The 14,509-nt window shown below is 39.6% G+C and overlaps 1 protein-coding gene across 4 annotated transcripts in view; it reads right to left on the bottom strand.

Moving 5' to 3' along the window:
* TJP1 (tight junction protein 1) overlaps positions 1–14,509 on the bottom strand; it is a 165,966-nt gene that overhangs the window by 54,871 nt on the left and 96,586 nt on the right. Inside the window, exon 1 of one of the 4 annotated variants that reach the window (XM_027704370.1) lies at positions 14,097–14,309. The exons of the other annotated variants lie outside the window; for them this stretch is intronic. Within the exon in view, the coding sequence (XP_027560171.1) occupies positions 14,097–14,129 (33 nt within the window). The 5' untranslated portion in view covers positions 14,130–14,309. Of the gene's footprint in view, positions 1–14,096; positions 14,310–14,509 lie in introns of those variants that run through there. 4 annotated transcript variants of the gene reach the window in all.

Below are 14,509 nucleotides of genomic sequence, written 5' to 3'. Positions count from 1 at the left end.
ATTGACAAAAGAGAACAAATTAATCTGAAGAGTGCAAAGTTCAAAAAGAAGCAAGGAAGAAAAGTAACAAGAATCCCACTTGGCTGTATTTCCCCCCTCTGCAAATATTATTTCACATTGCTGCACATTAGATCCAATCTGTTCCACAAAAAAATAAAAAGGAAATCAACAGCAGAAGGGCTTCCACACTCTTGTCCTACTTGAGTCAGCACCTTGACTCTTGAGTGGGACGGTGCACAGCAAAACATAATCTAATTTAGTTTCACAGATAAATTTCAGTTCTTTCAAGAGCAGAACTTCACTTGTACCACACTCTTGCCCTTGGATGTTCCTCACCATCAGCAGCCCAAACATCAAGTATATTCTGGTATCTGCAAGCAAAGGATGCAGAGGGTCAATTTTGTGACAATGTGTGATCTTTTCTGGGCCTTGGATAAATCAGCAACATATTTTTAGGATTGCTTCATGACCTTTTCTTAAGGAACCTGAAGTTCTTACAAGGTGATACAGAGAAAAAAAAAAAAGTAGTTAAAAGCTCTTTTCCCATTTCACCTCTGCTTTACATCTTGCAACTACACAGTAGACTAAGGATGTATTTTAGCTGCCAAATCCTGACAAATACATGATAAATTGAACACATTATAAAGTTCCATGAGCATGTACCAACTATCAGCTTGCATACACTTATGCTGGTGACATTTTCCATTGACAGTGCACTGTCAACTTAGGAGTCAGTGCTCCCAAGCCACGTTTACTCTCAATAGATCAAAGACAGACACGCTTTATCAAAACAACAAAGTCAATTATTGATGCATGTACTTAACAGACTTAAATACTGAGACCAACAGCAGTGCAACATGTGGAACAAGAGTGAAGTTTCTGCCACAGCCTCTCCAAACTGGAGGGAAGGTTATTGCAAAGCATCGAGGACAGATTGTCAGCATCATTTCAAATAACCTACAGTTCCACATACCTACACAGTTCACATCACTGCATCAGTACAATAAAATGCAAATATCTGTATTATTAGGATATAATTTTCAAAAGCAGTCTTTTAGGTTTACTTAGGTTTTCTTTAGTGTTAGGATACAACACAACTATATTTTCAGGTTTTCTTTTTGCTACTGATATTAGCACTGGGTACACACTTTTTCCAAGATGAAATCTGAGCTTCTCATGTAAGCAAAGTGATAAGCATTCAAACACACACAATTGTGGTATCTGAAGTTTGCACTTGGAACTCAGCCTTAGCAAGTCTGACAGAATGGTAAAGTTGACTGAGTTGCAAAGTGGTTTTATTTTTTAGTGGGCTCATTTTACATTTGTTCCACAAGATATTTAAGGGGCTCTCCTCCCTACCACCAAAAAATATTAGTCTACTCCAGTGCAAGTTAGAACAACACTTAGCATAAGCCTTTTTTACCAGTCCACAAAAAAATCATCTAACATAACCAAAAGTAATACTCTTACTTCAGTGAGCTTCAGTTACTTTCAGACTCACTTTCAAAATTGGAATGAGGAAGAAGAAAGTTTGTACACTATACAAGCACTCAACAAGAAAAATAAACATTACTGAGGTATTAAAGAAAGCTACAAATAAACCAAGTAAATACAGGCAGCAGTTTGACAGCCACTAAGAATGTCTGACAGTGAAAATCTTGACATATCAGCACTGTAAGTAACACCAAAAGCTTTCTGTTGGCAGGTTGAATAGCAGGAGAATGTCAGGGCCTTTTTAGAATTGTCATTACAGTTAAACTACTGGTGGTCTCCCTGTCTGTACAGGCCTAAGGAGCTACCTTAATTCTCAGCCCTCAGTACCTAATTCAGAGGCACATCACTGAAATTATCTTCTATAGCAATCAGTTTGGTACCTTTTATAAACACGGAAACAAAAAAAAAAATGAATTATGTTCAAGTACAGTGTTTTGATTTTGCACAGTTAAGACACATCAAGTGAAGAATCCCAACCTAATCACTACATCAAGACGTGCTCATAACATAATAGTGGATATTATGACTTCAATTCAACTCTGAAATAAGAATCAACTATGCAGTAACACAAGCAGAGGCATTATATGCTTAGGAGACAGACTTATGAGAAGCTGCTCTTTCTCCTTAAGTCATCATAATTTCTTCAAGATTAATCCTTGATTTCCAGCCAAGCTATGGTGGAGACAACAAGCACATGGAGTATTTCAGAAGAGGAACTCTTCTGAAATAGAGGAACAAAGACTAAAAACAGAAGTCTATACATAACTACTCAGAGATGCTACCTGTCAAACCTACCTCTTAGCAAGTAGTTCTCATCTGTGCTTAATGGGCAGATGTCTTTTTTGTTTATCAGCACATTTTTTGAAATGGAAAAGCATGAATGATATTCTAGCTGTTTATCCAACCATCTAGAAAAGAAACTGGGTAAGCTCTTGGTTACCAGCTGAAATGTCTGTATCATTTTGGCAAATGACTTCTTTATCCCAGGCTACAGCTACAGTTCATTTAAGTGTTGCCCCAAAAAACTATCAAGTTACTTGTCAACAAGAACCAGATGGTGGAAGGAGAAGAAAGCAACAAACCTTCAAATTAAGCAAGTCTTAGTTCTTTCAGAGGAACATCTTCCCAAATGAGTAAGAAACCTCAAGAGTTTAGCTTCAGTACACCAGATAAATCTGTTTGATGAGTCGGTTCAATGCAGAGAAACTATTCAATTATTCTTAAAAAAAATAAATCCTGAAGACTAAATAGGGGAGGATAAACACAGTGAAAAAACTGGTCAGAACAATGAGACATGAAAGAGTAGTTCCAGCAAAGACAGCTGTAGTACAGTTTTATCAGTAAAGCCAGAACTGAACAGCAAAAGAAAACTGTCAGAATGCTTTCAAAACTTGATTGATAACAGTTAGCTTCCTAGTCGTGTATTTTCTAATGAATTGCAAGAGAAATTTAAGTGCAGTGACAATATCTAAATTTGTACTTCTTGTATCAATGTATTGATTCAGTCACATCTTCTCCACTGATTTTTGTAGGTTCACCTTCAGAAGTAATTTCTTCCGAAATTCAATCCTCTAAAAGATACTGTAATATTATCAAGACATGAAAGTAATGCATCCTTCTTGCCTCACTGTGCCATTTCAGTTGATTCAGATTAACACATGTTGAACTGAGTTGTGGAAAATTTTTTCTTCTACAGAAGTTAAGGTACAACTACAAAAAAGATCATTTGAATATATATGAAAACCAAATTTTTTTGTCTTAACAATCACTACAAGGAGTGCAGACTTTACACCCAAAACAGTAAGAAAATACTCACTATGTAATTACACTGTTAGTTAGGTTCCTGCTGTAAAATCATTACTCATTCTATTGTCTTCACTGCATTGCTACAGAGGGGAAAATATACTACACTCTTTTACAACTGGAAATTCATGTTTTAGTGCACTGTCACTATATACCATGTAATCAAATAGCAAAGGCAATTTTAAGTACACCGGCTGCTTATTCCTGAATATACAGTATTTGTTCAAGAGATTTTAGGCACAAATTGTGCATATTTTGCAGTTATGGGAATTGCAGTAAACAAGTGTAGTCACACTCCCCCCAAACAAGGAGACAATGATGCCATGCTGCACAACAGCAGCTCAGTCTTAGAATTATATAAAATATTATACATGACACACATACACAATATCAGTCAGATACCACTACTCTGTTTTCCACCTCTCAGCAGGATAGAACAGAGATGCTTAGTTTTTGAACCAAAAAAACCACTGAACTCAACCAGGCTTAGAATCTGAAGTACAGGCAACCAGTAGAATATATTAAACATAAACACACTCCCTGGAAACAAAGGCTAAAGTGTGAATTGCTAAACTTGCCCTCCATAGGTAATGGGCTATTATGTTTCTTACTTAGAGGCTTACTTAGATTAGACGTCCACTTCCCCCAAACATCCAGCACCTTATTTTCAGTGAGGATATGGATTCTGTGCATATTCAGAAAGAAAAAAAAAACAGTTTATCCTTGTAACAGTCTCTTCAGACTACTGGAATTACAGATTTTATACTTTTGGACTTATTTTTCCTCTTCCCATGATCCCTGCAATTCAGGTACTACCTGATCTAACAACTATTAATAAAACTAAATAAAAGTAGAGACAGTAATCAAAAAATGAAGTCAGTCTAATCTTTATTCATGTTCTAGTCCTGTAGAAGGTGGTACCAGCAGTTACCAGGTATGACGCCCATTAAGCACGAGACACTAAAAAGAAACATTCACTTGTCAAATTCTTCCAGTTCTTCACACCAATTCAAGAAAAGCCACGAGCTCAAACATCTATACAATATATGCTATATGGCAGTAAACTACTTCCCACTGTATCAGTCATCATCAATAAAGGACCATTGTTCTTTTTAATCACCCCTCCTCTGCCCACTCACACACACTTTCCTCTCCCTAATCCACCCACTCTTTAAAGCCACCACATGAACTTTTTAAAGGCTGCTTGTTTGCAGCAGCTCTGAATAAACCACACAAACCAAACCTCTCACACACACTAATATTTTTGAAGTGAAAATTAACACAAATACAATTTAAACGGAGACAAGTCAACAACTGGGCCCAGATAAGAACCGTGTGTGTAGTCAGCAGGGAAGAAGTGTTGTTAAAGAAAATGGGGGCTAAAAGCATGGAATGAGAGCTAGCTTTGTTCACAGGCAGTAGCCTAAGTGCCTATCAGTCAGCAAAAGCATTTTTAAAACAGCTGCATCAAAGCTTTCTGCAAGTTAGTCAGCATGTGACAGGCCAGCACATTACAACAGTGCCACAGCAATCTCTGCATAATAGGAGTGCTCTGAGTGACCTGAAAGGTCAGTGTTTTCAAGCATTCCAGTAATCTGTAAATTGCCTTGGCTTATCGCTTGGAAGCAACATAATTACATTGCTTGAAGGGCTAGGACAGTAAAGACAGATTTTAGGTATTATGTTTTGGTCAGCTACATACTAAACTCTACACTGAAAGCATATCCAGGAAATACAGGCTAATGTAAAAATAAAAAAAAAGGAATATTAAAACATGAAAAAGTCTGCCCTTCTGATAGAGGAAAAACTATTTACTAAGTTCTGTAACACTGTCTATAGTAGTTTATCAAGTATAAATATCTCTGAGAGTTTATTTCTCTAACAAGTGTGTCAAAATGTTAAAAGTTGTTCTATATAGAACTGATTTTTAAATACAGCAAGACTGCAACTACTACTGAGCAAATTAAAAGGTCCTGTTCTGGAAGTTAAAAGGTAGAGCAAGCAAAATGCAATTTCATATTAACTGTTTAGTTCCATTTGAAAAATGGTACTTTTTATCAGAGAAAAATTATTACTGCCAGCTATAAACATTCTAAGCAATTTACAGCAAACCAAGGCTGGTCATCAACTTTGTTAACAACTTTTTCTACAAATAGAAAAGAAAAACTGGAACCCTGAGTCAATCTACCTCATGAGATTAAGCTGTTGGCAATTAAATATGGCATTTTTAATCAGGAAGAGCCAAACTATTTCAATTTCCATTTGATTCATGTGCTTCTGTGCTGTCCCACACCACAGCACGGCCACCCCAAGCTGATCCCAAGGCTCAGGGAACAGGCACCTGCACTGGCAGCTCCCCACAGTTTACTTCACCCTCTCCTCTGCAGCACTTCTGCTGCTCAGCAGATCACTGTCTGCTTCCCCTGCCACTGTACCACTAACAAACCGAGTTCTAGTGAATTCAAGCATTCAGCATTCACATGGGAGGGAGTAAAACAAAGGACAAATGCAAAGAACATGGTAAAAATTCTTAATTTTATTTGACTCATAGAGAAGAAGGAAAAAAAGCCTATGCAATATTTCTCTGATTGCTTGCTTTCAGTAAAAGTATTTTTATTACCAGTAACTACTTAAAGGCATGGTTGATTATTTTTTTTTAATGGAGATAGTAAATGCAGTCAGAAGTTCAAGCTAGCAAAAGGCATGCTGCAGAAACATCACATTCAAGTTTAAAATCTCCTGCCTGTAGCACAACTTGAACTGCAGGACACAAATTTCATATTATTGTAAACCAAACTAACTTTACAGCCAAAAAGATATTCCTAGCATTAGCAATGATACACTTAAGAGGTATCCTCATAATGCTGGAATAAAAAAAAAAAAACAAACCAACAACACTGGTCATTCTAAAGAAGCAATGATCTCAGCAACTCTCAACCACTGGCTTCTTACTATTGCTTACACATCTTCCCAAGATAAAGAGACATTTACTGATTGCAGATAAACACAACACATGAGAAAACCTTTTACATTGGCATTGGTTTATTTCAAACATATCATCTCTGACTTAGCACAAAGGCTAAGACAGTTCTTCAAAACCAAAAATCAAACAAACACCTCATGTTTCAACTTCCATCCCCAAAACCCCTCTTAACATGCAGGATAGGCAGCTATAAAATCAGACAAAATACAAATGGGTGTATTTCAATCTAACTGGTACTACTGCACCTAAAGTAATGTAAAACACAGCAGTCAGCAGCTCTAAGACAAATATAATAGGCTAAATATTCAGAGTTGCATACTGACAAGGTATTCAAACTATTTAACCAATACACCCCCTAATTTGAAATTCAACAGTTTCCTGGGCAGTTCTAGGGTGGATTTACCGTCCAACTATCAACAACAAACAAACAAACTACAATAAAATAGATCAGGTGGATTGGAAAAAATAAGCCAACATACTACAGAGTGCTTCTACAGCAGTGTATCTCATTCAGTTGAAATGTTCTTGGTTCAAGCCATGAACATGTTTTTTATAAACCTGTATACCTTTCTTGTATTCCTTAGCTAAAGGCTCCCTGGTTTAGGAGCATTAATCCAGTCTACATTATCCATAGAGTGCAAAACCCAATCAAAATGCAAGTCCATTTAGTGCTCCCAGATGAGATTACCCTCCAGGAATTTCCATTCCTGCATAGCTGGGTTATTAACAGAGAGGTTTATCCTGTATGCAATGGCCAATCACTTTCCACAACTTAATTTCAGTTTTGAAGGAAACACAAGTTCTTTTGTCAGAAAGCCATGCCTTCAAGATCTTAATACCTACTGGAAAAACTATTTCAGGGAGTCCAGGTTTATAGGGAAATCCTGCACCTTTTTCACCCAACACTGTGCTGGAAACCTCATTCATGTGGAGGCATTCTTGGGCAAAGGAGCATTTTTTCCAAATAACACATAGGAACAATGCTGGGTCGAGTGAGATTAAAAAATTTTTAAACAAGCATCCTGTGCTGAGAGGGTTAACATGATCTGGCCTTTTCCCAGATTTCCTTCTGGGGAAGCAAGTCATCTAAAATGAATATGAATTACCTATTTATTATGAGTCTTGGAATTTGTTCAGATAAGCAATACTTGGCATAGTTAACCCCAGGTACTATCCTGATCCCATACGACTTAAAACTGACTAATTACTTGATACCACATTGTCAAGTAGCACCTCAAAGTTATTTCTGGAGTTTTACAGTTACAGTCATTCTAATTGTTACTTTCTACTAGAACCAAGGAATCCTCACATTACATAATTTATGCCGGTTATATTTTCAACAAAGCTGAAAGAAGCTATGTTCATAATCTCCCCTTTGGTTTTTTAGGTTTTCTCATTTTATTTTTTAAGACTTTTAAATATGTTTTTACACACTGTTTTATAGCAATGTGTGCCAGGTCAGTCCTTTTGCAAACTCATGTCACCACTGTTGTAATTTAAGTAGTAGAAAAACCTGACATCATTGTTCAAATTTCACAATCTGTCCTGTTTCATTATGCTACTGCTTCTAGTTATAATTTAAGGTTATTACCACCTTTTAATTAACTCTACTTATAAAAATTGAGCAGTATCTCTTCAGCCACAAGTCACTTCTTAGTAAGTTTTGTGTTATTGAACTTTGTGATTAATATAACTAAGTCACTAATGTTGCAGCAGGAGTGCCACTTGTAGCAGCTGTGGCCTAAAGAAAATAGCCAACAAGGTCTCTAGGAAAGGAGCTCTTCTTCAGGAGCAATGTCCAAAAGCCTGACCATATGTTCTCACAAGTCTCTATGTATCTTGCTCATCCTATGTCCCATCTGGGTACATCCTAGGAGAGTCACCAGCCCAGAGTGTAAATAGCTGGAACGGGTCCATTTAATATTTACAAGAAAAATTTTAAGCTGGATACATAAAAGGGGGCCATCTGTTAAAGCAATTGCTGACCCAGTGGGGCAGAGGGGAAGCCACTGTTACTGGACCCAGTACAAACTAGGCAAGGAACTGCTTATACAATCCCAGAGGATCATGAGTTGAAAAATAATTACTGCTTGTTTAGGAGGAGTGGGGGAAATATTTTATAAGTAAGTTCCTAAGAAGAACTCAAATGTAAAAGGCAGTGGTGAGGAAGACAGAAGACTGCTCTTCAGCACAGGACTTCCTGGGAAAAGCCTTGAGAGCTACAAATCAAAGAAACCGCCTGCTTTTGCTCAATTTCTATTTTCAGCATCAGTACTTTGCATATGTGGGGGTAGAGAGACAAAAAGACGATCTGAGCCAAGTTCTGCCACTGCCTGCCTCCTCTGCTGTGGAAAATCAACTAAACACCCTATGATGAGTTATGAAGGCCAAAAAGGGTCACAATACCTTTGTCCACTTCTCCCAAGGATGTGAAGTTCTCCAATGCAACACTCCCTATGGTGATCATCTTACTGAATTTAGGTTGCCCTCCCCCACCACAAAAGGGAAGAACATCTGTTTATAATGGATTAGGAAACAAGAATCCTATTAAAGATTACCAAATGCTCTTGAGAAAATAAATACTATTTTAACATACAGCCAATATTTAAATTTTTAGCACCAACAATAAAGTTATTTTTCCAAGTGTCCAAATAAATCCTGATGTGCATATGCAGGAAAGAACCCTAAAGAGCTACTAAGATCCTACAGAGTCAGGAATAGTAAATATAAGCCAAGCACCCAGTCCTGCACATACTGGAGCATTTCTCCAACCCTACAGTAGCCCATTCACATAACTCAAGGAGTCCACAGGGCTTGAGGTTTAAGCAGTTATCTACGGATATAACACAGTAAAAAAAAAAAATCCCATGGATAACCAAGCAGACACCACTGCCCCTGGACAAGTCACCACACTTGTGGCCTCAGCAGTGCCTTTTACTCTGCAGGACCCAAGGGACCCACAGTGGACTGTACAACATTCAGCTGAATGTGACCCTCCATTTTCTCAGATCCTTCACTGTCACAGCCCCTTGAAACAAGAGCATCCCTGCTATTTATGAGTGTAGAGCACACATCTGAATAATCAGTCCCTAAAATAGCATAATTATAAGACAAGACAATGTTTTCATTTCAGGACTTTTTGGACTCAGCATAAATACACTGCAAAGAATCATGGAATTCATTTTAAGACTTCCCTACGGCTGTTTGCTTAATCAGTACATTCAGTGAAGAAGTCATTAGCAATATATTTGCCTGAGAAAACACTGAACATAGTTTGATATTAATTTTTGTTATATTTATACCATAATAATAAGGACAAGTTTGGGGGATATAAATGACCAATGTCTTTCTTAGCCCATAACAAAAACTTAACAGTAACTGTTTGCTTCAAATACTATCCCTTAACTCAAAAAGACACTTAGAATTTTACCCAGTGTTCTAAACCAAACATGGGACTATTCATTTTGACATGGACAGGCATATGGCTTTATTGTTCCCATACTGGGACTGGGATCAGATTTTCCCCCACCACTCTGGTGAAGACAAGACATGGCCTTTTCTCTGCAGAGGACAGGAGAACAAAACAGAAGAGAGGATCCTATTTCACACTGCACTTATTGGCAGGGCCTCTACCAAACACTCGGGCCCTTGGTCAGAACTTCAACAACTTTGATACAAAGCCTTTGGATGAGTGCTGTGACCTGAGATAGATAATACTTTTGCATAGCATTTCAAGTAATAAAACCAAAATATTTAGCACAATTCAGAGCTTGAGTAGTTCACTAGTTACAGCTCTGTTCCCAACTCAGTACCTCAAGCTGAGGACTTAGTAACAAGTAATTTTATGAGTACCCAGGTTTTGACAACAATGGTACATCGCAGTGTTCAACAAAGACATATATTCAAGCTCAGTGACCACTCCTGACTTCAAGCACTAATTTAAGATATCATGTTTTGAGCTTTTTTCTGCATGGTATCTCTTCTCATAGAATGCAAGTAGTAGTGCAATGTGCATGTTAAACACCTATGATATACAATAACCCGTTTCTAGATGTTTTCCTTGACACAAAGATTATCTAGCTGGTCACAGATAAGGTCTTACTGACTTTCCACTCCATAAAGGTGGAACCAGTTGCCAGGCAGTCAGATTTCAAGCTCTGTTTACATTACAGTAATCTTTATGCTGCACATTGAACCAGAAGCAAACTCCAAATACACTTCATAATGACCTACAGAGTGGGGAGATCGTGGCTCTTCTCACATTGCAACGAAATTCATACTGAAAAATGCACCTAAAGTATCACATGGTAGCCGAAGTTGCTGACAGTCATAACAATGAATTTAAGAAAATCCAAACCCAAAATACAAGTCATATAGATAACTTCTTCTTTGAAAAAAGCCCACAGAATATTAAAATTAGTATTTCCGAAGGTGAAAATACCACTTATGGAAACAACTATCAAAATTCAATGCAGTAATTTTAAAGGAGCTTTTTTCCAAGTAGGAGGTAGATTCTTAGGTTAAACCAAATTCTCAGTTACTTTCCCATTTACATTTTCCATGTATTTATTTCTTTGTTGTTCCAGTTGAAGAATCTCACCAACAACTGGAAAGCTGATCTAACTTTACCATGCTCATGTACAGACTTACACGGGAAAACCAAAATACTGTTCCAAACTTAGCTATATCACAGACTATATTAAAAAACACTTTAAAAGCCTACATATATATCCTCTACAAAAAACAAATACATTCCTTCCTCCAACTAAGATTTTGGGTAGAGCACTAACCCACATTTATGAAGACCATAGATCATTCCCTCTTAAAACAGGAAACCAAAGAGTCCTTGCAATCAGCATGTCTTGAGCCATTAACATGATCACATTCTCAACTTCTTATTCAAGGCCTAGTTAACAGATACATGCCTGGAGCTAGAAAACAAGTTAGAATAACCAAAATTCAATTAATTACAGGACTGAGGTGAAAGACTGGGAAATATTCTTCATGAGTGTATCTAAAACTAGAAGGAAGTCTCCAGAACTCAGGTTTGCATTCAAAAAGGCTCAAGAATTCAGTAAGTCCTGGCCCCACATTTACCATTTAAAAGCTTTTTGTTTTGGTTTGTTTGGGTTTTTCGTTTTTTTTTTTTTCAACTGTGGACTATATTTGAAACCCAGCTTAAAGGTAGAAAGCTTCACATCCCATTATTAAGACCCTGACACAGTCATTCCCAGAGCATCCATCAGCATTGTTCAAAAAGACATCAGAGGAGATTAGGCCCCTTACATTTTGCAGTAACAGCCACAACCAGATTAGACTGCAAGCAAGACTTTATTTCTCTCATCATTTTCTATTGTGTACTACCAACAGCTACAACAAGCATGTAACACCTTAATAAAACCACATTCTTCTACAGCATAGCACAGAAAAGGCTAAGTAATCAAAACTGAAGGGCAGTGAAAGACTGTTTGTTAAAGACTGTTGACAATAGGGCGTAATACAATCAATCATAGCAGCCAAGATTCCCTCATATACAAATTAGCTGAATAATTCTTGCAAATTTTTTTTTTTTTTAGTTTTCATCTGGTCAAGTGTCCCAAGATAAATGTGGACACCGGCTCAAGACTCAAAAGTATACTAAGTAACTATTAAGAGAAGAAGAGAACATCATTCAGAGAGGCTTTTTTTTTAATGCATTACAACCCCAAAAATGAGAAACCAGATACCATGCCCAAAGGGGTGACTGAAGGAAACAAGATCTGAAATTTGAGCACAGAAGTCCCCCAATACTGTAGTATTTCAAAAATACTTTTAATCTTCCCATTTACAACTTTTAACGGGCAGTGGCCCAGGCCCTAATGGTTGACGTACAAATAACACTGTCCATCTACTGAAAGCACTTCTGTTTTGACAAGAAAATTCTTATCAACTGTATGCATCAGATTCCAGCCTCTAAAGTAATTTCTGTGATCAAGATCAAAGAGGCAAGAAATAATTTTGATAAAAAGGTATCACAGATACACAGTAAGAATTTACACTGGTAAAGTTACAGGACTTACAAAATTAACTTTTTTCCTGAGAACAATATTTCAAATACACGACTTCTATAAATCTGAAAGCACACCAGGGAAGAGTTAAACAGACGTGAGACTATATTTTGCAACATTCTTAAATTAACATACCTTGCAGTATAATTAGTTTGGCTGATATTGTACACATGTAGGCAAAGGGCCAACGTGATATGACCATGAGCAGGAAGAGTTTCAAATAACCGCTATGGTAAGATACAACTTTGAATTTACACCAGTTTGTATACCAGTCTACAATCAAAACAGACACTCCTTCAGTATTTAAAAATAGAAAAGACAGTGCAGGCATGTGTGGAAGGCAGTATTTGTCTCACAAAAGACCTGTATTTTAAGAGAGAAGTTTGAACTGGATATGAGAACTTTACACTCTGATTTTATACAAAAGAAAATCTGCAAAATTTAAGGTGATGCAATTTCACACGACCCCTTGCATAGCAGAACTTTAATACAACACTATTCAAGACAACATTTACCTTCAACTCCTATTTATTGTTGATATAAACGCATCTGAACAGGGTTACAAAGTATGTTTTATTTGTCTCTGTAGCTAGAAAATACCGCCAGTGTGAAATATTACCCAAAATAAGTTAGTCCTCCCATCATATATATTTATTGTTGAAATGTGTGCACATATATGTTTAAACGCAATAAAGTATCTCTGGAAGCACACTCAGAAGATGCATGAAACTCAGTAAGTCAATACTGGCTTTTAAGTTTTTTAATTCCACTCTGGGAGCTGAGGTTGCCTCGAATACACTTCAAAAGCAAGACTTTGGGATTGATAAAATGGCCAGGTAACAATATCTTACAACTACAGTAAGTTTGCTTGTTACTTAGTACCTCAAGTACTTCAGTTTTTCGGTAGCAATGCGGTAAGGTGTGCATTTTGCTTCAGCCTGGAGAAAATCACTTGTGAGTAAGTGCATACCGGCCAGTGACATCAGACCGAAACCACACAGTTTCACTCGAAAGCAAACACCACTAAGGCGAGCTCCGGCAACACGACGGGAACTTGTCGCGCTGAAGCCACAGCGACTACTCAGGCGCCACAAGCTAAAAATCAGTTCGAAATTCAAATTCAAACTAGTTTCAAAGCAAACCTTTAATTTTACACGAAGCAGAAATAACCTGTTGAGCGTTCCTAACTCCACCTCTTCCCCCCGGGGCCACTCGGCATTACTCACCGCGCTGTGCCGGGGGAGGTCAGAGTACACACCCCGCACCGTGCACCTGCACCGCCAACACCTACGGATCAGGTGGAGGACCGGCACAAGTTTCTGATGGATTACTGCCGCCCCAAAGCTGTTTACCGTATGTCAGCAACAATCATCCCCGACTGATTCAGCGGCCACAGAAAAATCCTGCAGTACTGGACTCTCCCGGCTGAACCTTTCCTAATTACCACCCGGCTCCAGCCTGGAACAAAAGGGCACGGCCGGCGCACCGGCGGGAGCGCGGGGGCTCCAGGGGCCGCTCCGCCCCGGGGCCCCGCGCCCGCACATCCAACAGGTGGGCGGCCGGGCCGGGGGGGCTGCGGGAGGGAGGCTCAGAGCGGAAAGCGGCCGGGAGGGGGAGGCTCTGGCCCGCCTCGCCCACCTCCTCGGTCCGCTGCCCCCGCCGCCCCCGCCGTCGGCGATGAGCCGCAGGCTCGGCGGGGCAACAGGCAAACCGCGCCGAGGGGACCGCGGATATCGGAGCGGGCGGGGAGCGCCGGAGCCGAGCCTTACCTTCGAGGGAGCCGCCGCGGCCCTGGCAGACATTTTGTTTCCTTCTCTCCCCCGGAGCCGGACGAGCGTGTGCGCGCCTGCAACTCCTCAGGCCGGGGGAGAGAAACTCGGCGCCGCCACCCGCGCCTCACGCAGCCGCCCGAATAAACATCCCAGGGCGCGGGGGGGAGGAGGAAGAGGAGGGCGGCGGGGAAGGGGCGGGGACGGGGGAGGAGGGAGAGAGGAAGAAAGAGGAAGGGGAGCGGAGGCTCAAGTTTGATAAAAGTGCGGTGTCTCTCCCGCGGCGCCTGGCGCGCCGGGGCCGGGTCCCGCCGCCGGAGCGCGGGAGCGGCCGCGCTCCCCCCGGGCCCGTCCCTTCAGCGGCCGCGCCGCCCGCCCGCCGCGTGCCGCTCCCCCCGCGCAGCCACCGACAT

This window comes from Neopelma chrysocephalum, unplaced genomic scaffold, assembly GCF_003984885.1.
Source record: "Neopelma chrysocephalum unplaced genomic scaffold, ASM398488v2 Primary Assembly neopelma1_274, whole genome shotgun sequence".
In the NCBI taxonomy this organism is placed as follows: Eukaryota; Metazoa; Chordata; class Aves; order Passeriformes; family Pipridae; genus Neopelma; species Neopelma chrysocephalum.
This window is presented reverse-complemented; position numbering and strand designations above follow the sequence as displayed.